The 24,352-nt window shown below is 50.5% G+C and overlaps 1 protein-coding gene across 2 annotated transcripts; it reads left to right on the top strand.

The window, feature by feature from the left end:
- The first annotated feature begins 584 nt into the window (after window positions 1–584).
- Window positions 585–3,894, top strand: LOC119253126 (patr class I histocompatibility antigen, A-108 alpha chain-like). Of its 2 annotated transcripts, none has more exons than XM_054698194.1 (7): window positions 585–677; window positions 985–1,186; window positions 1,525–1,730; window positions 2,761–3,036; window positions 3,157–3,276; window positions 3,556–3,588; window positions 3,711–3,894. In XM_054698194.1, exons 1-7 carry the CDS (start codon window positions 614–616, stop codon window positions 3,752–3,754), a joined length of 945 nt encoding a protein of 314 aa, XP_054554169.1. In that variant the 5' UTR covers window positions 585–613; the 3' UTR covers window positions 3,755–3,894. The 2 variants fall into 2 exon arrangements, with proteins under 2 accessions (XP_054554169.1, XP_037376668.2); XM_037520771.2 differs by having other exon boundaries at window positions 985–1,254; window positions 1,455–1,730.
- Window positions 3,895–24,352: the final 20,458 nt, after the last annotated feature.

The following is a 24,352-nucleotide window of genomic DNA, read 5'->3' as shown; positions in this document are numbered from 1 at the left end:
GTCTCTGGTGAATTCCCTCACCCTCCCACGCCTCTTGCCTGTACCCCAGTGATTGTATACATAAATAAATAAATCTTTTTAAACAAATTAAAAAATGCTTTGTTAGCATACATTGGTTAATACTCTAAAGTAAAGAAGCAATACCATCTTTAAACGCCTTTATTCTAGTAAATATTTAAAGTTATAACCCACATAAAAAATTCGGCATGGGATCCATAATAATTTGTGAGACTGTAGAGACATCCTGAAAGAAAAATGTTTGAGAATCGCTGACCCAATTCCTGGGCCTGGATTCAGGGAGGCAACTGTGTGACAAAGGTCTTGGTGCAGGAGAGGAGGGGTCTTGGGGTGTGGCTCTCAAGGTCTCAGTCCCCAGAGCGCTGTCTGGGGCTGGAAGGTGACTGTCGGGGCTTCCTCATCTCCCCAGTTTCACTTTCACAGCCCGTGTCGGGTCCTCCTTCCTGGATACTGGTGACTCACCCCAGGACTCACTCCCCATTGCCTGGAGGTCTCCAGAGCAGCCAATCAGCAGCCCCGCGGCTCCCGTTCCAAAGCCCTCGCCCGCCCGCCGGGACTCCGTCTCCCCAGCCCGGATGGAGGCGCGTCCTGGGGGATGGGGGGCGCAGTCCTCCTGCTCCTGCTCGCGGGGGCCGCGGCCCCGAGGGAGACCCGGGCGGGTGAGTGCGGGTCGGGAGGGGACAGGGCGCTACCAGAGGCGGGAGCGAGGGCGTGGGCGGGCGTGGGAAAGGCGCGACCTCGCCGCCGCCCTAGTTGTCCCCCCACTTTGACCCCGCCCTATCCTGGCCCCTTTCCGTCCTCCCGAGACCCCAGCCTCCTCTGGCCCCCGAGTCCCGGCCATTTTCGTCCCTCAGCCGCTTTTCAGTCTCACTCGTCTTTCACCCACTTTCTGTCTAGTGGGCGCCCCCTGGGACTCGAGCCCCCGAAAGGGAGAAGACTAGCCCGGGTCTCCCCTCCCGCCCCCAGGCCCCCACTCCGTGAGGGTTTTCCACACCACGACGTCCCGGCCCGGCCTCGGGGAGCCCCACTACATCGCCGTGGGCTACGTGGACGACACGCAGTTCGGGCGGTTCGACAGCGACTCCCCAGGCCAGAGGGCAGAGACTCTGACCCCGTGGTTGAAGCATGTCCGGCAGGAGGTGCTGGACGAGGAGACGCGGATCCTAAGGTACAACACAAGGTGGTACCGAGCGCAACTGCGCTTCCTGCGCGGCCTCTACAACCAGAGCGAGACCGGTGAGCTGGCGCGGGTCCGGGCCGGGTCAGCACCCTCATCCCCACGGACAGGTGTGTGGGGGGGTCGCTCAGGGTCTCCCCCTCCAGGCTTCTCTGCAAACTGCCCACGGGACTTTCACCCCCTTTCATTCTGTTTAGTTTATTCCCGGTGGAGGGGTCTGTGCGGGCGGGGTGACCGCGGGGTGACGGGGCGGGGACAGGCTCTCACACCTTCCAGATGATGTCTGGCTGCGACGTGGGGCCCGACGGGCGCCTCCTCCACGGGTACAGACAGTTCGCCTACGACAGCGCTGATTACCTGACGCTGAACGAGGACCTGAGCTCCTGGACCGCTGCGAACACGGCTGCTCAGATCACCCGGCGCAAGTGGGAGGCCCAGGGTGAGGCAAAGCACATCAGGAACTTTGTGGAGGACAAGTGCTTGAGGTGGCTGCGCACATTCCTGGAGTACGGGAAGGAGACTCTGCAGCGCACCGGTAAGAGGGGCCTGGGGGCTCCCAGTTCTCCCCTGCCTGGAGTAACTGCGGGAAATGAGTCCTCTCTCTAGTCCCCAGAGGGGGGACTCCCCTGGGTTTCATGTTCTGCACTAGAGAGACTCCCAGAGACTCCTGCTTCTCCTGAAGGACAGTGAAGGGATCCAGCCTCTCCTGAGAAAGACAGACAGTCCCTGACATCACGGGTCACCGGGTCCTTTTGACCAGGGGCCTGTTTGAGAACCACGAGTTTCTCTCTCTGTCTTGTTTCTGGCCTGAGAACATTTTTAGTTATGTGATTCCTGCTTTTCTGTGTCATTCACCTTCCACCCAGGTCAGGAATAAAAAGTCTGTGTTCCACTCCCTCTGCTTCATCCTACCCTGGGTTTTCATCCTCATTCTAGAACTTTCTAAGGAATAGGAGACTCTCACAGATTCCCCAGATTAGCCTGTTTTTTACATTTTATGCTTCTAGCTGTTACAAGGCAAACCCTGATATAAAATGGGGTTTCCTGACTGTGGGTCCTCACCTGCACGCTTAAAAGGGACTTATGAATGTTAAATTGCAGACACACACAAAAGGTTGATAAAAGGTTTATTTACACGGGAAGGGGAAATGGGAAATGAATAACTCAGGGAGAAAAAGAGGGAGATAAAGTTCATAAATGCATCCTACCGGTTACGCTCACCTGGAATCCCAGTGACCCACAGAGGTGGCGAAAACCTAGCACGCCTCATGGCCAAGCCAGAGGCTCCCGGCCACATGACCAGTTAAATACCCAAACGGAGAGCCCAGTTGCTTAACTCCACCCTTGGGTCCTCCCAACCTTCCCTTTGGTGATCATGGGATTTGTAGTTCCCAGTGTCGTGGGGGTGGAGTCCACAAAGCCTGTATGGAGTTTGCTCAGGACATCCTCCACCCCTGTCATTCCTGCCCCACCAGTTGTCTTGTCCATTGTGAGGATGGTCTCATCAGGAGTCCTCAGTGTCCATGGAGGAAACACAAAGTGAGTTTTCTGATTTACCACCTCAGATCCCCCAAGGACACGTGTGACCCACCACCCCACCTCTGAGTATGAGGTCACCCTGAGGTGCTGGGCCCTGGGCTTCTACCCTGCGGACATCACCCTGACCTGGCAGCGAGATGGGGAGGACCTGACCCAGGAGATGGAGGTGGTAGAGACCAGGCCTGGGGGAGATGGAACCTTCCAGAAGTGGGCGGCTCTGGTGGTGCCTTCTGGAGAGGAACAGAGATACACGTGCCACGTGCAACATGAAGGCCTGCTGGAGCCCCAAGTCCTGAGATGGGGTGAGGAGGGGGATGTGGGCACAGAGGCTATTCTCAGGGCCATCAGGAGGCCTTCTGGAGCCCTTCAGAGGGTCAGGATAAGGCCTGGGGCTCAGGGTATGATCATCCTTTCCCTACCAGTGCCCCCTCATCTGTCCTCCATCCTCACCGTGGGCATCATTGCTGGCCTGGTTCTCCTTGGAGCTGTGCTCACTGGAGCTGTGGTGGTTGCAGCTGTGATGTGGAGGAAGAAGCACTCAGGTAGGGAAGGGTCTGGGGGGATCTTGTCCACTGGGGGCTTTCACGTCCCAGGGAGAACTTGCCTTGCCTGGTTAATGGGAAGTACCATCCACATACACGTGGTTTGCCTAGAGGGCATTTAGTCCAGTCCCCCCTCATCTCCTTTCCTTATTTTTCCCAGTCCTGACCTGGGTCTTTACTCACAGTTCTGAAAACTTCCCTGTTCTGCAAGATTAAAAGATTCCTTTAGGTCTTCTGACCTGACTGCTCCCTGGTCTCACGTGATGTTTCTTCCCACAGGAGGACAAGGAGGAAGCTACACTGAGGCCGCAGGTAAGTGTGGATCTGGGGTTTGATTCCTGAGCCCCGGGGGATAGTGTTAATGGACTTCATGGGGGAGTCACCCTCATCAGTGTGGTCTCATCTCTGACCAGGTTCTGTTTTGTTCTCAACAGGCAGTGACAGTGCCCAGGGCTCTGATGTGTCTTTCAGCCCCTAAGGATCTTTTACAGTGAACCTGATGAGGCTCCAGTTGTGCACACCCTGGACAGCAGTGTGATGGTGTCACTGTTGTTCTTAACTGTGATATTGAGCATTTGTTCATATTTTTATTTTTCTATGTCTATATAAGTTGCTATATCTATAAATAATAATAAATAAAATATAATTAATAAAAAGATTTATTTATTCATGCATACAAGAACTGGGGTACAGGCCAGATGCACAGGAGGTGATAAGATTCACCAGAGACAGAGTGGGGAACAGAACAGGCAGAGTGATTAAATACACTGCTGAGGGGAGCAGCGGGTGAGACAGAAGAGGTCTGCCGCACCATGTGGGATTCTCGCCCGCCAGCCGGGATCAAACCTGCACTGCAGAGGCTGCAGACAGCTTCACAGTACTGCGCTCAACCACCAGCGCCACCAGGGGAGGCCCGGAAGCCAATTTTTTTTTTTTTTCTATATTTATAACACTGTTTTTGTCCTTATTAAAATTGGGTTATTTCTTGCTGATCATTGAGTTTTAAGCATTATTTGTAAATTCTTGATACAGTCCTTTATCAGTTTTGTGATATGCAAATGTTTTCCCTCACTCTGTGACCTGAACTCCTTTACTGTTGGGAAAACAAGCATTATTGCCCTGACAGAAGCATGGAGATATTTTTTTAGAAAAGAAAAGATAAATTGCTAATTGGTTTTGAGCAGATACTGGCTGACTGGGATGTTGGGGGATGGAAGGGAATGACTGACTTACGCGTATCCTTGAGTGTTATTTAAATGTCTTTGCATGAGCATGAAATACGCTTTCAAAAATAAATTACACTTCATTCCTCAATTTATAAAACTCTTCACACATCACGTCCAAATCACGTGTTAAGATCAGAATGGCACGTGGGTTACAAGTGATGGACCTGCATATCAGAGTCACACAGTCATGGTTTCTCTCAGGGGTCACTCTGGTGTTGTCCATTCTGTGGGTGTTGAACAAATGTATAATGACCTGTGTCCATCGTGAGAATATCATGCAAAGTTATTTTCACTGTTCCTAATGTCTTCTGTGCTGCAAGGAAGCAAAAGCAAAAAGAAACCAATGGAATCACATGAGGCTAAAAAAGCTTCTATATAGTGAGGGAAACTCATTAAAGTGAAAAGACAATATCAAGTTGGAGAAAATATTTGCACATCATCAATCCAAAAAGGAGTTACTATACAAGATCTACAAAGAACTGCAAAACAAGAAAACAACTCAGTAAAAAAAGGGCAGAGGAGCTAAATAGATACTTTGGTAAAGAAGACATACAGATGGCCAATAGGTACAAGGATAAATGTTTGTCATGTGCTGTCAGGAAAATGCCAATTAAAACCACAATGAGTTACTACCTTACACGTGTGAGAATGACCCACTGAAGGGTGTAGAGGAAAAGGAACTCTCTCTGGTACATGGTGGGTGGGAATGAAGTCTGGTCCTGTTAGTGGGCAGAATGAGGGTTTCCCAGGACCCTCAAACCTGTACACGCTACATGGGATCTGCCATCATCTGAATAAAGACAAAACATACTCTAAAGCATAAGACTTTCAATAGAAAAGAACTTTAATACAACTAGTGTGCAATAGAGAATTAGTGTGCAATAGAGAGAAGAGAAAGAATATAGTTAGTATAGTTTGCAAGTGAAGCACCCAAAGCTACCCTTCCCCTCATGGGTAAATGCCCAGCGAGAAAGGGTTGGCCCAAAGCAGGTCCACTGGGGCCCGAACGCCTGCCACAAGGCTAAGGCACCTACTGGTAGAGACCCATGGGACAGGGGCAGGAGGGGCCAGGCAAGTCTGGAAGGACAAGAGCAAAATCAAAATCCACATCAAGATAACAGCTGCCATTGTCAGCGTCTCCATGGGCCTCTCACCTAAGTCTGTCTCTTTCACATGTTTCTTTCTGTGTCCCCAATTCCCTTGCACAAGTCCAAGCCTGAGGAACAAGCCTGGCTTCTTCACATGTCTCTCTGCTCCATGTGCCTCCTCCAGTCTTCTTCCTCATCTTACTCCACATCTTCCTCCTCTTCCTTAGCTTCTCATCCCTGCTCAGCCCCACATTTCCTTGGGTGGGGCGGTAACCTGGAACCTCTCTTTTCTATGGATAGCACATTGGTCCTGCCCCTATGGAAAACAAATGAAGGTTCCTCAAAGTATTCAAAATGGACCTGTCCCATGGTCAAGCATTCCACTCGTTGGTAATTATCCAAAGAAGGTAAAACACTAATTCTGAGGAATATGCACCTCCTATGGTCACTGCAGCACTGTCTACCATAACCAAGCAATGGAGACAACCAAAGTGCCCAACGGCAGGTGAGGGGATAAAGAATACAAACTATATACACAATGGAATACTATTCAGCCATGAAAAAGAAGAATACTTACTTTGCAACAAGGATGGCTATGGATGGGATTATGCTAAGTGAAATAAGTTTGAAGGAGAAAGTTAAATACTGGATGATTTCATTCATATGTGGAATATAAAGAAACAAAGCAGGCACAGGTGAAACCAAACCAAAACAAACTCTAGAAATATGACTGTGGAATTGAAGGTATGGGCTGGGGGTAAGAGCAGGAAACAAGGTAAGAAGAGGGCCCAGTGGACTATGGTGAAGACTGTGGGTCCCCTTATGGTAGGTGTGATGTGGTAACAAACATCTGAAGAGGGGTGACCCTGGGCCTCTGAACACATACAGTATGTAAAGCAATGTTACCTCAACTGAATAATACAATGAGGGGAAAAAGAAACGAAATAAGCAAATTGTCTCCTCCATCACTCACTGACCTCAGGACTTTGCCTTCGCCTCCTCACTGTCATGCAGGCTGAGGGGCTGGTTTCCCACAAGGTCAGAGGCAGGAGGTGCAGGGATTCCTGGGGCTCCTCAGACCCCGCTGAGTAAAGACACTGCAGAGAGTGCGGCTCTGAGGGGACTCAGAGACAAAGGGTCAGAGTAACCCCAGTCCTGAGTGAGGGTCTGGTTCCCAAGGAGAGAGGGGAGTGTGTGTGTGTGTGTGTGTGTAAACACCTCAGTAAATGCTGTTCCATGGAGAAGCAGTTTCTAAGCAGGACTGAAAAGGCATTGGACCTGAAGAAGAGGCTGAGGTTTAGAAATATCTCGTGGTTGGCTTGAGGTGAAAGGAGCTAGGCAGGACCCCTGCTCCAGGCCCCTGACACCACCTTCCCCAGTCGCCAATGTTCCTCTTCAGTCCCCAACGTTCATCTTCTTTGGAGTCACCATAGAAAGCCCACGGGCCTCAAATTGAGGTTGTTTCATGAGCTTCAGCTACTTTCTCACTAGGCAAGAGCTGGAGGGAGTCACACAGGGAAGGGAGGAGTGTGTGCCCTGCTGGCCTGGCCCAGGGGCAGGATTAGCCCAGGTCACCCCAGTTCCTGAGCTGAGCCTTTGTCCGCAGTCCAGGAAGGGAGGGTTGATTGGATCAGGGTTTATTGCATCAGGCAACACCACACTGATAAAGAAACGGGCGTCGTGGAGCAGGCTATATGATGCAGGATGCTGCTGAGGAGGAAGATCCTGGCCGTTTTTATTTCTAGAATAATCATACAGCGTCAGTTGCGTGGGGTAGGAGGACAAGAAGGAAAGGATGGATGAAATAAGGAACGTCATCTTGGGCTTCAGGGGGTCATGAGTCTGCTGACCAGATAATTCTTATCAGCTTGATGACCAAGTGTTAGAATCGAAACCAGACCCCAGACCCTGGACCATGGGCCTAATCTTATCAACAAGGCGGTCCACTGGTCAGCTTCTGGGCTCCGTTGTCACACCTCGTGATGCATCGCCTTCCCAGGGAGATCAAGCTTTCTCTCTTGAAAGATTTGAAAGGCACCTTGTAAGGTCTGGCTCCCATGACTGAGTGACCGGGCAGCTCTGACCTTGTGCAGGAATGCAGAACTGCAGGTCACAAAAATGGCGGCTGAACAGGCTGCTCAAGTTTAGCGGACCCACCAGGGTCTCCCTCAGCAACTGTGGGAAGATGTAATGTTAGAGGGGCGAACTGACGTTTCTTTCTCACTCTGGGGCTCTCCCGTCTCCCCAGCATAACCCTCCATGTGCAGCAGGGAGAGGATGTCAGGTCAAACCCAGGCTGCTTCCCCCACGCCTCTCCCCACTAGTGTTCAGGATGAATCTCCTGTACGCATGGCCACGCTGGAGGAGAGCATGGAAAGGTAAGCACCATTATGGTATTTGCTGCTGGGATTGGAGGGAAGTTTTTTTAGTATAAAAGTTTTTTTTATTTGGATTGTTGCTGTAACAAGGCTGTGCAATTAGAAAAACACCTGGGAGAAGGAGAAAGTGTTGAATTGAGTTTTCATAATGCAACCAAAAAAGAAAAAAAAGGGAAAAAAGTCAACAATGAAAATAAGAGGAACATTTGCATGAATTGTTCAGTTTAACCCACGACACCCTGGAAGTTGTCAGATACCATGATCCCAGCGTAACTAGTGACTGTGGGAGTGAGACTCAGAAGCGCAGCCCAGGCCACACATTGGGCGACCCAGGGTTCTGACCACCCAGGACCCCCTGCTGTGGCAGCTGCAGTGAGGAAGGGTCTCCGAGCTGAGGAGGCTGAGGCCTCAGTGTGGTCACATCCACTGGAAACAGCCAGAGTGAGGGTTGGGTCCTCTTAGTGATGGGCGCCCTCTCCCTGCCCAGCCAGCCCTTCTATTGACAAGTCAAATTAAAAAATAATTCCTCCTGATGTTGCTCTGGTGCTGGAGGAAGGCGAGGTGGGAGAGAAAGTGGAGGTGATGACAGGTCCTGTGAGCCCTCCCTGCCTGGTGTGGGGAGCAGAGAAGGCAGCTGAGGGTCCATGTTGAGGAAGGTCTGGGACGCCGTGGGGAGCAGAGACTGGAGAGGGTGAGAGTGTGCGGGGCAGGCAGGAGGCTCCTGCGGTCTGACCAGGGCAGGTGTGGTCACCTCCTCCCTTAGCGTCTCCTCTGCCCTCCCTTGTTCACCTTCCTCACCCACCTTGCAGGAGAGTCATGGCCTTGGGGTCACTACTGGACCCCCCTGGAAGAAGTGACCTGAAGCATCTGCCTGGAGATAGGAGGCCCCTGGGAGCATCTCCTATGGCCACAGCTTCTGCCAGGCCTACTCTCAGCTGAGTGACTCTCTGACCCGCCGAGGTCACTATGTGCTGTCCACGCTGCCAGGAGCCACCACAAGAGGGAACAGCAGGTTCAGTTTTATTCTGGTCAGTTTGTCCTCTGGGAGCAGACTTGCCCAGGGGTCATTTTCCTGCTTCTACATTTAATCTGGATCCCTGAAGCCTGGTGCAAACCGTGGGGTATGACCAGCTTTGCTGAGGCCCGCTTCAGTAGCAAACCTTGACAGAAGCCACGGGGAGAGAGGCCCATGGCATTCTAGGCCCAAACTCAGCATGTAGACTGTGGGCCTCCCTGAGCTCTGGCAGCATTTCCTGGGCTATGCTGTGGCAGGTGGGAGACCGGCCTGGTGGGCTGTGATAGAGGGGTGCCTGCTCTGGATGCTCAGGTGAGCAACTGGCCCTGCTGAAGCCCACACCCACTGTGATCCTTGATGCTGGGGGGAGAGGGGACCTTACTGCGTGCAGCCTACGGGCCTGTTTGATGCCCTCTGAGTGACAGTGACCTGCACTCCAGGGTGAGACTATCTGACCTCAGGCATCTGGACACACTGGCAGGTGTTTCACTTGGGAATACAGTGCCAGAAGTGTAATGGACAAATCAGATTCAAGCTCTCACAGGTGTCATTCAAGGGTTTTTTTGTTTTGTTTGTTTTAAAAGAGATTTTTATTTTTACTTAGGTATGCACACAAGAACTGGGGTTTAGGCCAGAGGTTTGAGGGGTTAGAGGATTCACCAAAGTCAGAGTAGGGAGCAGAACAGGTGGATCTACTGAAATATGTTGCTAAGGGGAGCAGAGGGCTAGACAGGAGAGGTCTGCTGTGCCACGTGGGTTGGCTCCCTGGCCGGGGATCAAACTCATGTTGTAGTGTCTGGCAATAGCTTGATTGTGCTGTGTATTTAACCCCTGCACCACCAGGGACCCCCCCACCATTCAAGGTTTTTGAGACCAGTCAGGCCTCTAAATGGACCAATCTGATTGAAGCTCCACTGGCACAAACCAAACAGCTGGGTTTATAAAGGGGCCAATCAAGCTTGAAAGGCGGTGCCCTGAAGAGGATATAAGCCAGAGCAGCAGCCAGCCTGAGCCACTTGATAGACAACTACTGGTCAGATTTGTTAGTACTCCTAGAAAGATCTTTGCCAAGACCTCTGCAGTGTATGAGAACTTTCCAGAGACCTTTGCTGGGACCTGATGGCTACACCTGCCTCTGGCCCTGGCTCTAATACCGCCTGCAGAGAACATCGTCAGGCTGTCCCTGGTGTTTCCAAAGGAGCTGTTTGCTGGTGGTACAATGGCATCTTTATCAAATGTAAACTGGCATCTCTGGCACCATTGCTGCTGGACCAGTGCTGACCAGCACTGCTGACCTGTATCCAGCCTCCTCTGAGAGCTGTCCACCTCTTCTCACCCTTGGGCACCATCTCCTGGTGCTGTTGCATCTGGCGGTGTTCAGTCTAGGATCTGGTGCTGTCTGCCCGGCCTTTGGACAGCTGTTTCTGGCTGCTGTAGCGTCACCTGAGCAGCCCCACCTGGGATCACCTCCAGCTGCCACTGGGAGTTGGCGCCTGGTCTACTGCTTACCTGTTGTCACCAGCTCCAGGCTGACATAGCACAGCTTGTGTGAGTAGCCTTTGTTTTGGACCACTGGACACTGAGGACACTGTCTGAGGTGGCCATTTCTGGGCTTAGACACTCCTTCCTTGTTTGCAGTCTCCCATTTTTAATAAACCCTGTTGCTTTTACATCCTGAGCCTGAATGTTGTCTTCCAAGTGTGAGCACATGGATGAGGACCCAGAGACAGTGACTGTCCCCAACATTGCCCTGTTTTAACATAACCTAAGATTGGAACTGGTGACTGTCCCACTACAGGGTGTGGTGTCCTTCGCCCACCTGACCCGCCCTTCTCTGTTCCGGCCTGAGAAAGTGACAAGTGAAGCTTCAAAAATTCATGCCTGGGCCTCCCTGGTGGCATAAGGGGTTAAGCACAGCACTGTGAAGCTATCCACAGCCTCTGAAGCATGAGTTAGATAGATCCCAGGCCAGGGAGCAACCCACATGGCACAGCAGACCTCTCCTCTCTCCCCCACTACTCCCCTCAGCAGTGTATTTTAGTCAGTCTGCCTGTTCTGCTCCCAACTCTGTCTCTGGTGAATCCTTTTACCCCTCGTACCTCTGGCCTGTACCACAGTTCTTATAAGTATGAATAAATAAATCGTGGGCCTCCCTGTTGGCACAAGGGGTTAAGATGCAATCTATGAAGCTGTCTGCAGCCTCTGCAGCACGAGTTCAATCCCAGGCCAGGGAGATACCCACATGTTGCAGCAGACCTCTCCTGACTCGCCCACTGCTCCCCTCAGCAGTGTATTTCAGCCCATCCGCCTGTTCTGTTCCCCACTATCTCTGGTGAATCCTCTCACCCCACACCTCTGGTCTGTACCCCAGTTCTTGTATGCATAAATAAATAAATTTAAAAATAAATAAATAAATCTTAAAAATAAAATTCTTGCCTGCCAGAGAGTGTTAGGATTTGAGCTAAAAAGAACTTTAAATTCATTCTTATTATCTAGATGAGGGTAAATAATGAAAAGACCATCAGGGTCAGTGATGGCAGAACCTGGACACAGCCGGGACCCTGACTCCCTGTCCCTGCTCGTCCCCTCATGCCTGAGGGAGGACAGAGGCTGAGGGTTCCCGGAGAAGAGCTGGACACTCACCTCCTCCTGCTCGTCTCTGATGGAAAAAGCAGGAACCTAATGGTGAGAAAAGTTCAGGCCACGGGAAGCTGTAAGTCTGTCTCCCATGACCAGTCCTTGCCTGGGGAGGGCTGTGCGCTAGGAGATGTGACCATAAGGCCGTGAGCCCTGATGACAACATCATCTAGGAGGGGGACCATGTAGCAGAGGGTTCTTGTTTCTCCCCAAACCCTTCAAACCTTCTCACTGAAAGGATGTTGATACAGAGGGAAAAGGAGGAATCAAGGTTAAAGCAAAAGGATGCCTGTTTTATGAGTCCTGGGTCTGAGGCGATACAATACATCATTATTGAAGCAACAGGGAGGATTTCAGGACAGACGCCCTGTGGACACGCACAGGAGCAGGAGGAAGCTCTCCAGGGTGAGGCCTGTGAGCACACGGGTGAGAGACCTATTGAGGGTCCCCAGTCCACGCACACGCTCCCGTTCCCTCCTGGGGGATCTGCAGATGGTGGAAAAATGTCTGTGAATGAATCATAGAAGATGCTCATGGGTTAGTGTTGGGGGAGCTACTGGGTTTAAAATAACATCGGGGGGAGGAACGTCTGATATTCTCTAGTGAAGAAATAGCTTAGACTTTTAACAGAAATGATGATGTTCTTTTAGTAAACAGCAGTCGTGGCCGTCAGCCCAGAGAGATGCCAAAGGACAAGCAGGATCTGTGAGCCACAGGGAGCGTCCACGTCAGGCAGAAACAGCCTCTGCAGCACAGACAGTGAGGAGGGACATCAAGGGCAGAGAAGCCTAGAGACCCCTCTCTCCACGGGGACACTGCAGACACGGGGTAATGTCACCTCCAGGGCTCCATTGGAGCTGCTCTTCTACCCGAGGAGGCAAGGGACCCACAGACCCCCCTCCTGAGACCTGCTTCTTTCCTGGGAAGGAGAAGCCACACTTTCCCCTTTGCCTCCAGAGCCGCGTGAGCAGTGAAGGTGCTCTGTGAGCACTGTAGGAGGAGAATAAATTCAAGCTGTTTCAATAACATTCATTACTAGTAGTGACATTCCTCAACTTCCAGGCTTGGACTTGTGCCAGGGAGTTGGGGACCTGGACAGAGACACATGAAAGAGACGAAGACGTGGGTGAGAGACCCAGGGGAGCCTGACAATGGCAGCCTTTATCTTGATATGGATTTGATTTTGCTCTTGTCCTTCCAGACTTGTCTGGCCCCTCCTGCCCCTGTCCCATGGGTCACCAGTAGGTGCCTTAGACTGTGGCAGGCTTTTGGGCCTCAGTGGTTCTGCTGTGAGCCAAGTCTGTTTGTCTGGGCATTTACCCATGAGGGGACGGGTAGCTTTGGGTGCTTAATTGGGAACTATTTAGCTATATCCTTTCTCTTCTCTTTCCCTATTGCACATTAATTCTCTATTGCACACTCATGGTGTTAAAGTTCTTTTCTAATGAAGATGTTATGCATTAGATTTTGTCTTTGTGCAGCTGATGGCAGATCCCATGTAGAGTGTACAGGTTTGAGGGCCCTGGGAACCCCTCATTCAGCCCGCTGACAGGACCAGACTTCATCCCCACCCCCCATGTGCCAGAGTTCCTTTCCCTCCACACCCTTCAACGGGTCATTCTCACAGGTGTGAGGTGGGAACTCATTGTGGTTTTACTTGGCATTTTCCTGACAGCACATGATGATAAACATGTATCCATTTACCTGTTGGCCACATGTGTGTCTTCTTTAGAAAAGTACCTATTTAGCTTCCCTGCCCCTGTTGTGATTGGGTTGTTTCCGTGTTTTGGAGTTCTTTGTAGATCTTGGATAGTAACTCCTTGTTGGATTGATGATGTGCAAATATTTTCTCTGACTCAATTTTGTCTTTTCATTTTAATGATAGTTTCCTTCACTATGTAGAAGCTTTTTAGTCTCATGTGATTCCATTGGGTGCTTTTTTTTTTTTTTTTTTTTTTTGCTTTTATTTCGTTGGAGCACAGAAGACATTATGGGCAGTGAAAATACTCTAATGATGGACACAGGTCATTGTACATTTGTCCAACAACACCCACAGAACGGACAACACCAGAGTGAACCCAAAGGGAAACCATGACTTTGGCGACTATGACATGCGGGTCCATTACTGGTAACACACATGCCAGTCTAGTCTTAACACGTGATTTGGACGTGATTTGTGAGGAGTGTTATAAGTTGAGTAATGTAGTGTAATTTACTTTTGAAAGCATATTTCATGCACATACAAGAACATTTAAATAATGCTCAAGGACACACATAAGTAAGTCACCCCCCTCAAAACCCCAGTCAGCTAGGACATCTGCTCAAAGCCAGTTAGTGATCATTTCTCTCCTCAAAAAAAAAAAAAAAAATTATATCCATGCTTCTGTCTGGACAACAATGCTTGTTTTCCTGTCAGTACAGGAGTTCAGGACACAGAGTGGGGGAAACATTTGTCAATTGTGAATCTGATCAAGGACTGTATCTAGAATTTACAAAATAACGCTTAAAACTCAATGAACAGAAAGAAATAAAACAATTTTAAAAGGGACAAAAACAGTGTTGTAAATGAGTGGTGCGTCATTTGAAAAACGGACAAAAGACTTTAACAGACACGTCACCAAGAAGAGACACAGACGACAAGGAAGAACATGAACATGCTCAGCATCACAGGGCACGAGGGAAAGACAAAAAGAACAACAGTGACGCCATCATCACACCTAGTAGGGGCCTGAAAAATGCAAACCCTGCACAGGTGCTGTCCAGGATGTGGACAACAGGAGCCTCAAGACTGCCTGCAGGAATGCAAAAGGGTGCAGTCACTGTGAAAGATCTTTGACAGTTTCTTTGTAAACCTAAAAACCTGACATACAGCCCAGCGATCACTGTCCCAACTAGTTACCCCAAAAATTTGAAAACATATTTGGGGGCTTCTCTGGAGGCACAAGGGGTTAAGATGCAACCTATGAAGCTGTGTGCAGTTGGGGAGGTGACCCACATGGCGCAGCAGACCTCTCTTGACTCGTCCACTGCTCCCCTCATCGGAGTATTTCGGTTAGCTGCCTGTTCAGCCCCCCACTCTGTCTCTGGTGAATCCTCTCAACCCCCGCATCTCTGGCCTGTACCCCATTTCTTGTATGCATAAATAAATAAATATTTTAAAAAATGAAAACTTATATTAAAAAAACTCTGCATGCATGTAAATGCATTTTATCTACTTTATTTTTATTAAGATTTTTTTTATATTCCCCATATAATTGCACCCCCCTTATTTTGACCCCAATCCCTCTTCTCCCCTCCCCCCCATAGTGTGTCTCTGGTTTACAGTTGCTTGTTGATTTTGATTTTTTCTTTATTATAGTTATTCTTTTTCCTAGTCCCTTATTTAGGTTTTCTAGATTCCTGCTAGGAGTGATACCATCTGGTATTTTTTCTTTTTCTTTCTGGCTTATTTTGCTGAGCATGATCCCTTCCAGCTCCATCGATGTTGCACAAATTGCATGAGTTTATCTTTTTGATTGCTGAGTAATATTCCATTGTGTCTATATAACACATCGTCTTGATCCAGTCATCTATTTTTGGGCATTTGGGTTGTTTCCAAAGCTTAGCTATTGTAAATAGTGCTGCTATAAACATAGGGGTGCAGGTGCCCTTTGGAATTAATGTTTCTGTGTCATTTGGGTAAATACCTAGGAGTGGATCATGCATGTAAATGTTTATAGCAGCACACCCGTAAGTGTGAGCTGCCCATAGTGACTTCCTTCCAAAGACAACAGCCTCTAAATAAATGGGAAAAAGAGAAGCTTTTCAGGAAGAAATCTGGGAAAGTGTGCCTTAGCCAGGTGTTGAAGGTTAACACCATCAGTGATGAGTCAGGTGGACATAATGAGCACTGCTGTGGTAAGTGGACAATGTCCCTGCACCCCTGGAGTCTACTTCCCCAAACCCTCAGTCCCAGTCAAAACAAAAAACCTAAATTGAGGGACAATAGTCCTGAGCAGTGCTCCTTGACGGAGGCTAAGAGTAGGAAATTTAGGGTGGAGGGGTCACAAGACCTGAAACTGGAGGTGGGTGTAGAAGTGATTAACATAGTCATTAAATCAATTATGGAAATGAAAATCAAATCGCTGTGGGCCAACTGGTATAGCAAGTATCAGATGCTACAGGAAGTATAAGGAGGTGCAGACCAGAGGTGGGATACAGGGATGGAGCCACTGCAGAGACTCTCTGCTCCTGACAAATCAGCCCAGTCACACCATAGAAGTAATTAACAACAGATAATAATTGCACAAAGGAATGTGCCCTCCCAACTAGAACACTACCTCAGTGCCCTTTCTGGCCTGGGAAGACGCAGCTCTGCTCCCAGGGCTCTGCCTGGTGCCTGCAGGCTTCTCCTCACACACCCGCCCTCTCCAGGGGCAGCTCCTCCTGCCTGCTTGTGTCTGCACAAGCATTGTCTTCTTTCCGTGTGTGTGTGTGTGTGTGCCCCCTCATACCACTGAGAGGACTCTGGTAAATCTTTTCTCAGAGGTACCCAAGAACCCCCACCTGTAACCCCAACACCTCTCCCGAACATCACTCCTCACCAATGTCATTGTTATAAAAACAAGGAAAGTCTGAGGAACTGTCATCCAGGCAAACTGGATGGGATTATGGAGCATCAAATGGACATTAGCAAAAACTGAAATGAAAGTATGGCGTTTAGTTATATGTCAACATTGCTTCATTAGTTGTCAAAAAAAAAAAAAACAAAAACAAAACTGTACTCGTGTAGGATGTTAACAAAATGGAAATGGTGTGGGATAAACAAGACGTGTACTGCCTTTGCAACTTTTCTGTAAATCGAACAGTATTCATTAAATGTTATTTTTTAAAATACTCTCAATATTTAATAGGTTATAGAAGGAAATACTTTCTCTTTTCCAGTTTTCCCAGGTGTAACTGTTCAGGGACAGGAGAGAGGGGTTCTGAGTAGAAAAGAAGGAAACCTCACACACAGGGCGGGCTCCAGAGTCTCCTCTCCTCTGAGCCCTGCTTCTCTGACTCCTCACAGAGCATCTCAGCCCCAGGACGCCGCCCTCCAGGACCCCCAACTCTGCCCACCTCAGGCCCTGCCCCGACCTGGCGGCTCCACCAGAATCCGGAGCAGCGCGGCAGCGCCCCCGTGTGGCCACAGGGCTGAGCACAGGCGACCAGAGCTGCCCTTTCTCAGGCTCAGCCAGGCCCTCCCTGGGCAACCTGGGCCCCCAGCGGCAGGACAGGGATCTGCACACAAGGGGGCGCCCAAGTCCAGTGTCAGGTCAGAAGTCCTTCAATTTTCTTGGTCCTATGGACAAAGGACAAAGCAGGTTTCCAGGTCTTAACAGCTGATTCCCAGATTATGGGCTGATCCCCAAATATAGAGGTTCCTTAAGTCTCGGATGGATCCTTGGACTCCAGAGTCTCTGTACTTTGTTTCTGCTTCTGCTTCCAGGGGTGAAAGCAGCTCTGCCTGGGAATTAACATTCAATCTACCCAGGTGCCCAGGTCCTCGCCCAGGAAAAGGACAAAGTTCCAGGAAAACGCCAAGACCCATGGGCCGACCACCCATCCACGTCTTACAGCAGAGGGGAGCAGGAGTGATCAGAGCCGGGGAGAGACCCGGGGAGCTGGTGGTGGTATGTGGTGGATCATTGGTGGAAGGGCCGCGCCTAAGAGGAACAATAACTATAGAAAAGATGACCCACGCTGTAAGGAAATAAATAAATAAATAAATATACATCTTTTAAAAATTTTCCATCCCTGAATGAGGGGAGGGTCTAGGAGAGCCCCCAGGGCATGACTAGGAAGCCGGGGAGGCTCCTGGAAATGGAGCAGAGGATGAACATGGGGACTAGGGGATGGGGCCCAAAAGGAGTGGTGGGGGCACCAGAGAGGGTGGGGCCAGGAAGGGGCAGCATCGGGGACACTGTGAGGGGAAGGTCTGTGTGGGTGATGTGGGCTCTGAGGGGGGAGGCTGGGAGAGTCTCTGTCTCCCCTGGTGGGATTGCAGAGGGGCTGGTGCTGTAACTGAACAGGGAACTACTGAAGTTCTGGGCCTTTCCTGTCCATGCAGGGCTGGTGTGACTCAAACACGCACACTCAGGCTGATGAAGGAGAGAGATGAGGAGAGGACAGATGGTTAGGAGGAGGCCCCCATTTCCTGAGCCATAACATCCTCCCCAACTCCCCAATGCTGGGGTGGCAGGGAGATTCCTGGAATCAAGAGGAGGTGATTCAGGGAATCAAGAGGAGAAAGGCCTGTGCTGCCCTGGAGGGCCAGCCCTGGGGGCTGATTCTGGGGCTCCAGGGCCCCACTCCCTGCAGGAGGGTCAGAGTTAGCCCCGCTCACAGCCCCAGGCTGCTGACAACCCCTCTGTGCCATGAACCTGCAGACACCACTCTGGGGATAGTATAAAGAAAACAAAAGAGCAAAACTAAATGGGAATCTAAAAACGGTAGAACTAATATTTTAAAATCACGTATTTTGAAGGACACTTCAGAGGACATGGAATCCTTGTCTGACAGCTCATTGCTATCAGGACCTTGACAGTCACGTGAGCTACTCTGGCCTCCACTGTTTCTTGTGAGAAAATAGCCACTGATCAATTTATGGCCTGAATATTTTACTAGTTTGTACCAAATCACTTCCTACTTTGCACCTAAAACAAAGATCTGGCGTCTCCACAGTCTCTGAGGGGGAGGCGGCAGGAGGGGCCTCACTCAGGGGCTTCAACTCTGGGTCCCACGAGGCTGTGATGTGGACGAGATGTTGGCGGATCTGAATGGCCGAGATCAGCGTGGAAGGACCTGCCTCAGAGCTCATGCATGTGGCTCCTGGAGAAAACCCTCAGGTCCTTGTCCTGTGGGCATCCCCTTTGAGTGTCCACCGTGTGCAGGGAGTCACCCCAGAGAGTGACCAGGTGGGGAGCCCGGGCGGGAAGTCTCAGCCCCTGTGAGCCTGACTCTGTGACATGGCGCGTCCCTTCTGCTTCATTCGCCTCATGAGGAAGAGCCAGCAAGTCAGACACACTCACGGGGGGATCTGTCTCCCCTCCTGTGTATCACAGAACTGTTGGAAAATTGAAAACCAACACCGAAGACCTTCTGGACACTCATTATTTCATTCTGCCCACATGAAAAATAAGCTGCCTCCCACTCAAGGCCCCTAAAACTCTCTCCCATCACAGAAGCAGCGTAACGTCAGCATCTCATCGCGTGACTCAGGACCACGCAGAGGAGGCGCCTTGAGAGCATCTGTGCAGTGAAGCCGTCTGTGCTCAGCTCCTCGTGGGCTGAGGCAGTTTCCTGCCCCACAAGCCCTGGATGTGGATACAGTGGAGGACAGACACAGGGCAACTTGTAGACCCATTTCTTAATGTGGTTCTAAAGCCACTTAATTGAGATATAACTTATGACCATCAAGTCACTAGCTGAGGCTCACCTCTCATGTCCTTCCTGTAAGTAATGAGCAGGGCAACCCCCTCTATCCTTGCTCACCTGGCACCAGCCAGCCCCCCACAGGCTGTTCCCTCCATGGGACCCTCAACCCATCACTCCTCCCCAGGGCTTTGCTCCCATCCCACCATCTACACTGACCCACAGGAACCCCCACACCCTTCTTTCCCCTGCTGCCCGACCTGCTCCCTGCCTGTCCCTCCTCTCAGCCCCTCTACAGGTGAGGGTGATACAGTTACAATTGAGCAGTCTCTTAGACAGGCATTAACAAGTTTGTCTTTCCCCTATGTCCCTACAGGTTTGTCTTTGATGGGCATTAACAAGATGAACAGTTTGTCTTCCCCCCATTTGTTGCAATTTCCCCCTTGTTTGAGAGATTTATCTTTATGACTCATCTCCCACATGAGCATTCCTGCATTTCTTTCTTTTTCCATTTTATTATTATTATTTTCCTTTTTTTTTAAAGATTTATTTATTAATGCATACCAGAACTGGGGTATAGGCCAGAGGTACAGGGAAGAGGGTGGTGAGAGGATTTTCACCAGAGACAGAGAGGGGAACAGAACAGGCAGACTGACTGAAATCCACTGCAGAGGGGAGCAGCTGGCACGACAGGAGAGGTCTGCTCACCATGAGGGTATCTCCCTGGCAGGGCTGGGATCAAACTGGTGCTTCAGAGGCTGTGGACAGCTTCACAGTGTTATGCTTAACCCCTTCTGTCACCAGAGAGGCCCCATTCCTGTATTTCAAGGAAGAGAAAGTGAAACATCTGCTATTGAAGAAAAACAAGCTGGCACCCACCTATCTCCATGCTCCCCCCTCCCCTTTGCAGACCCCAGCCCGTCTTCCCCTTTTTTCCCTTTGTATAACTACCCCTGCCCTCTACCAAAGAGCAGGACGGTGGTCTTTCAGACATGAGTGAGCCGCCCTCCTCATTGTCGACAAATTAAACCGCTTTCCTTTTCCTCAAACTGTTTCCTTTTATTGGCTGAGGGAAAATGAGGCCAGCATTCGGTATGGGGGGGGGGGATGGGTTTCCTGTCTTTATTATGCACTGACTTCCCCAAGAAAGCAGCTCTGTGAATACAGTGAATCTGTTTGTTTTATGCACAGCACATAGCACATAATATATAGATATTGGTGGAGTGAAATGAATTAATAACTAAGTGTTTCTGATACAAATAAAAGCAAAAAAAATGAGGTGAAAGGTATTTTCACATTTTAGACAGCTGATTTTTTAAAATCCATAAACCCCTGACTGAGTAATGTCATCCCTTCCCCCATGTTCCAGCCCAGAGACTGCTCTGAACAGTGTCATCACATGAGTGGTGGGGAGCACCCCCATCTTTCTAGAGCCAGGGCCCCCACACAGCTGTCCTTCCTGAAGGAAGAGCTCCCAGAGCCCCTGGGCCCCACCCACTGAGGGAGAAACAGGACTGGGAGGGACACATTCACCTGGGGACCCCCTGGGACAGCTGGAGGAGGAGCAGCAGGGAGGGGGGAGGCAGAGCACAGAGCTGGGGCAGGAGCAGGCTCCATGTCCTTAGGGCTGGGGAGAGACAGGGCAGGAGGCAGTCAGGCCCACATAGAGGATCAGTTAGCAGGGAGAATGAGGGGCACCCCTGGGCCCCAAGCCTGCATGCTCTATCTGGGTTCTGCCATCTGCCACATAAAGGCAGAGCACACTCCTAGTGTGAGCTCTCAGTAGAGTCCCGTGTGGGGAAATATGGGATAAGTTTCCCAACCAAACACTGAAAGTTACCCCCCCACCCCAGGGTAGAGGATCAGCCAGACTCCATAGGGAGAGGCTGAAGCTGCAGGATGTGCCCCACCCCCACCCCAGCTCTCAGCCCAGCCCAGCCCCCAGCTCCAACCACCCCAGGGGGAGGGGAGCAGGAGGGAAACTTGGACTCAAAACTGCCCCAGGAGGACACACCCAGAAACCTCATCTCCCCTCCAGTGCTGCCCTTGGGCCCATGTGGGGAGGAAAAAGAGGGGGAGGAGGTACAGAGCACAAGGTAGGTGTCCCTGGACAACCCTGGAGGATACTGGACACCCTGCAGGAAGGACACTCACCCCCTTCACCGCCTCTCCAGCTCCTCAGTCTATACCTGCTGCTTTCTCAACACACACTGTTCCCTGTTCTGTCTTGTCAGATACAAATTGTCCTGATCCTGATGGGTTAATCATTTATTTCCCTCTTTAATGGGCATATACCTCTAGCTTTTTTAATTGTTTCAAGTGCTTTTGAAACAGGTTGCCCAAATACCGTGGAGAAGGTAAAATGAATTGTGAATTGAAAATACAACTACTGATGGGAAGAATAAACCTCTTTCTCCAATGTGCCATCCAGTAAACTTCATGTTGACAAGGTTAGGATGAGGGGTCACAAGGAAAGCCTCTTCCATAAACGGTGCTGGGGACACTGGACAGCCACGTGCAAAAGAATGAAACTAGACCACTGTCTCCCACCTCACACAAAACTCAACTCAAAATGGATAACAGGCTGGGATGTAAGACCAGAAGCCATAAAATCTATGGAAGAAAACAAGGACAGAACGCGCCATGACATACATTTCAGATATCTGTGTGGCTCCAGCCCCTGCAGCAAGGAAAAGAAAAGGGAATATAAAACAAAAGGGACAGATAGCAAATATCTACAAGTGTTAGCGGAATAGGCCTGGGTCTGCTGCCCGGCACTACCAGAAAGCCACAAGCAGAGTCAAGGATTGAATCTATAAGCACTTTCACTTCTCAGATCACAGGCCATTGATCTGAGAGAATGGGGGGACATCACACCGTTCCCCCATTTCATCTCCAGCGGGCCTTGTTTTAATCAGTTACATAAAGACAGTCACAGCAAACAGCCATCAGAACAGCCCATCACAGTTGCTGCTCCTGGTCTCCAGCACGTCCAGACTCTAGAACTTGCTATCAGCACCTGACCTTACCCAGATACTATATTACCACAGTCAGTTTACATGAATTCAACAGGAACAGAAATTATTATGCAGACCTTTTAATTTTACTTTGTTGGAACTTCACATAGGAACCCTCAGACTGAGAGCTCCTAAAGCCAGGAGTCAGGGCTCAGGACCACGCCAAGCTCTCACCATCAGACTTGGCCTGCGGTACCTGTATCTTCGGGGAAATCCCTCTCGAGGCTCCCGAGACATCTGGGTTTCTGGACCTATCAAGGCGTTGCCTTCTTTACCCTCTTGACAGACCCTTGTACCCCTAAAACAGGTGCAAGTTTACTGTTTTCTTGTAGGCTCTGAGATCACCCTGATTTCTGAAAACACAACATTCCAGACAAAGCCTTGGTAAAATACCCATATTTCCAATTGTCTATTAAAGAGAAAAGGAAGAAGAAATTTATTGGATTTATGCAAACAAACTTTTTTTTTTTTTAAAGATTTCATTTATTTATTTATTTATTTATACAAGCACTGGGTACAGTCAGAAGCGCGGGAGGGTGAGAGAATTCACCAGAGCCAGAGCGGGGAGCAGAGCAGGCAGAAGGACTGAAGTACACTGCTGAGGGGAGCAGCGGGCAGCAGGAGAGGTCTGCGCGCCATGTGGGACCTTCCTCAGGTGGCCGGGGAGCAGCCGGGGATCGAACCGGCGCTGCAGAGGCTGCGGGCAGCTTCGCAACCCAGCGCTCAACCGCTGCGCCACCGGGGAGGCCCCAAACAAACATTTTTTTTAAAGATTTATTTATGTGTAGAAGAGCTGGGGTGTAGGCCAGAGGTGGGCGGGGGAGGGGAGTGAAAGGATTCATCAGAGACAGAGTGGGGAACAAAACAGGCAGATCTACTGAAATGCCTTGCTGAGGGGAGCATCGGGCAAGAAGGGAGAGGTCTGCTGCGCCATGTGGGTAGCTCCCTGGGCAGGGATTCAACTCAGGCCATCACGGTGTCTCTTCCACATGTTTCCTTCCATGTCTCTAAGTTCCTGGTTCAAGTCCAAAGCCAAGAAGCAAGGCGGCCTTCTCTACATATCTCTCTCCTGTGAGTCCTTCCAGTGCTCTCTGTGCTGACAAACGTTTATGTTTTGAGCAAATTGTCCATCAAAACAGCCCATCACAGCTGACACTCCTGTTGTCCGTCATGATCAGCCCCAGAACTTGCGGACAGACATCAGAGGGCATCAGTGTCCGGCACTCTTTGGGGCATCCGCAGGGCAAGATCTCAGTTTAAAACAAGAGCTTTAGTTCAAAGAAACCAGATCATGAGTCATGTAGCGTGTGCGTGCAGCCTGTGTGTTTGCAGGTTCCTGTCCTAGGTATGGGACCTTCCTCCCTGGCCCCTCTCAGAAGGACAGAGCTGAGGTAGAGGACAGGGCACTGTCTGTGGTTCTCACCGGTGTGCTCAATTGCAACCACTCAGGCTCAGGGAACAGCAATGAGGTTTCTCTAATGAACAGGAGAGCAGGGAAATAAAGAGTTTCTAAGACCTCCGTGGCCAGCTGTGTCACCCCAGATAGTGTCCACAGTGTCCGATAGTCCTAAATTAAGGGCTGCCCATGTAAGGTGGTACAGTCCCGTCAGGGAGGGCCTGGAGCTGGTGGAACAGCCGCAAGCACTGGGGTAGGATCCAACTCACAGTGGCAGCAGGAGCTGCTCCCAGGGGGTGCTCACCTCTGAGAAGAGACCCCAGCAGGCACAGCCACAGTCTGATGGCCTGGCTGGACGGGAAGGAGCAATAGCACCGGGAGGTGGTGTCGGACAGTTAGCAGCAATGACAGGTCTCAAAGGGGAACTTGCTGCTGTAGCCCCAGTGGGCTGCATGCCCTGGGGTGGTATGTGGGGGTACAGAGAGCCTCTGCTGCCAGATTGGTTGCCGCCTTTGTCCATGACACTGATGGTGGCTGGTGGTAAAGTGCCCACCCACTGTCACCCACTGCCACTCCCATTGCTGGTTGCAGTGGGCACAGCTGTCAAGGTGGCCTGGGCCCTGTCCTCAAGCAGGAGCCTCCTGGAGCCTGCCAGGGTGAGTGGGCACCATTCAAACCCAGCTGTGTTCCCAGCTCTCATCCCTGGCCCAGCGAGGTGGTCTCTGCGAAGCTGTCTTTTGGCACCCACTGCAGGGTGGTAGCACTGCCCAGAAGCAGCTCCTCTGGGGTGCAGGGTGGGGAGCCTAAGCCCTAGGGGCTCCTGTGCTTAACCCTGGCTTGTTCTGGGGCAGGAACCCTCTGAAGGATGCCTGACCCCTGACAGGAAATCCCTCTCTGCCACCACCTCTAGAGCTGTGCCAATCA

This window comes from Talpa occidentalis, unplaced genomic scaffold (assembly GCF_014898055.3).
Source record: "Talpa occidentalis isolate TD23 unplaced genomic scaffold, MPIMG_talOcc4v2.1 talOcc4.2, whole genome shotgun sequence".
Lineage (NCBI taxonomy): Eukaryota > Metazoa > Chordata > Mammalia > Eulipotyphla > Talpidae > Talpa > Talpa occidentalis.
The sequence above is the reverse complement of the archived record's forward strand: the minus strand, read 5'-3'. Positions and strand labels throughout refer to the sequence as shown.

What these genes read in the sequence shown, in the direction of transcription:
- LOC119253126 (XM_037520771.2), top strand. Translation starts at nt 614, where the DNA reads ATGGGGGGCGCAGTCCTCCTGCTCCTGCTCGCGGGGGCCGCGGCCCCG. An exon ending in GGAGACTCTGCAGCGCACCG is followed by an intron (nt 1,731 to 2,760) that starts GTAAGAGGGGCC and finishes TTACCACCTCAG; the next exon opens with ATCCCCCAAGGACACGTGTG. An exon ending in AAGCTACACTGAGGCCGCAG is followed by an intron (nt 3,589 to 3,710) that starts GTAAGTGTGGAT and finishes TGTTCTCAACAG; the next exon opens with GCAGTGACAGTGCCCAGGGC.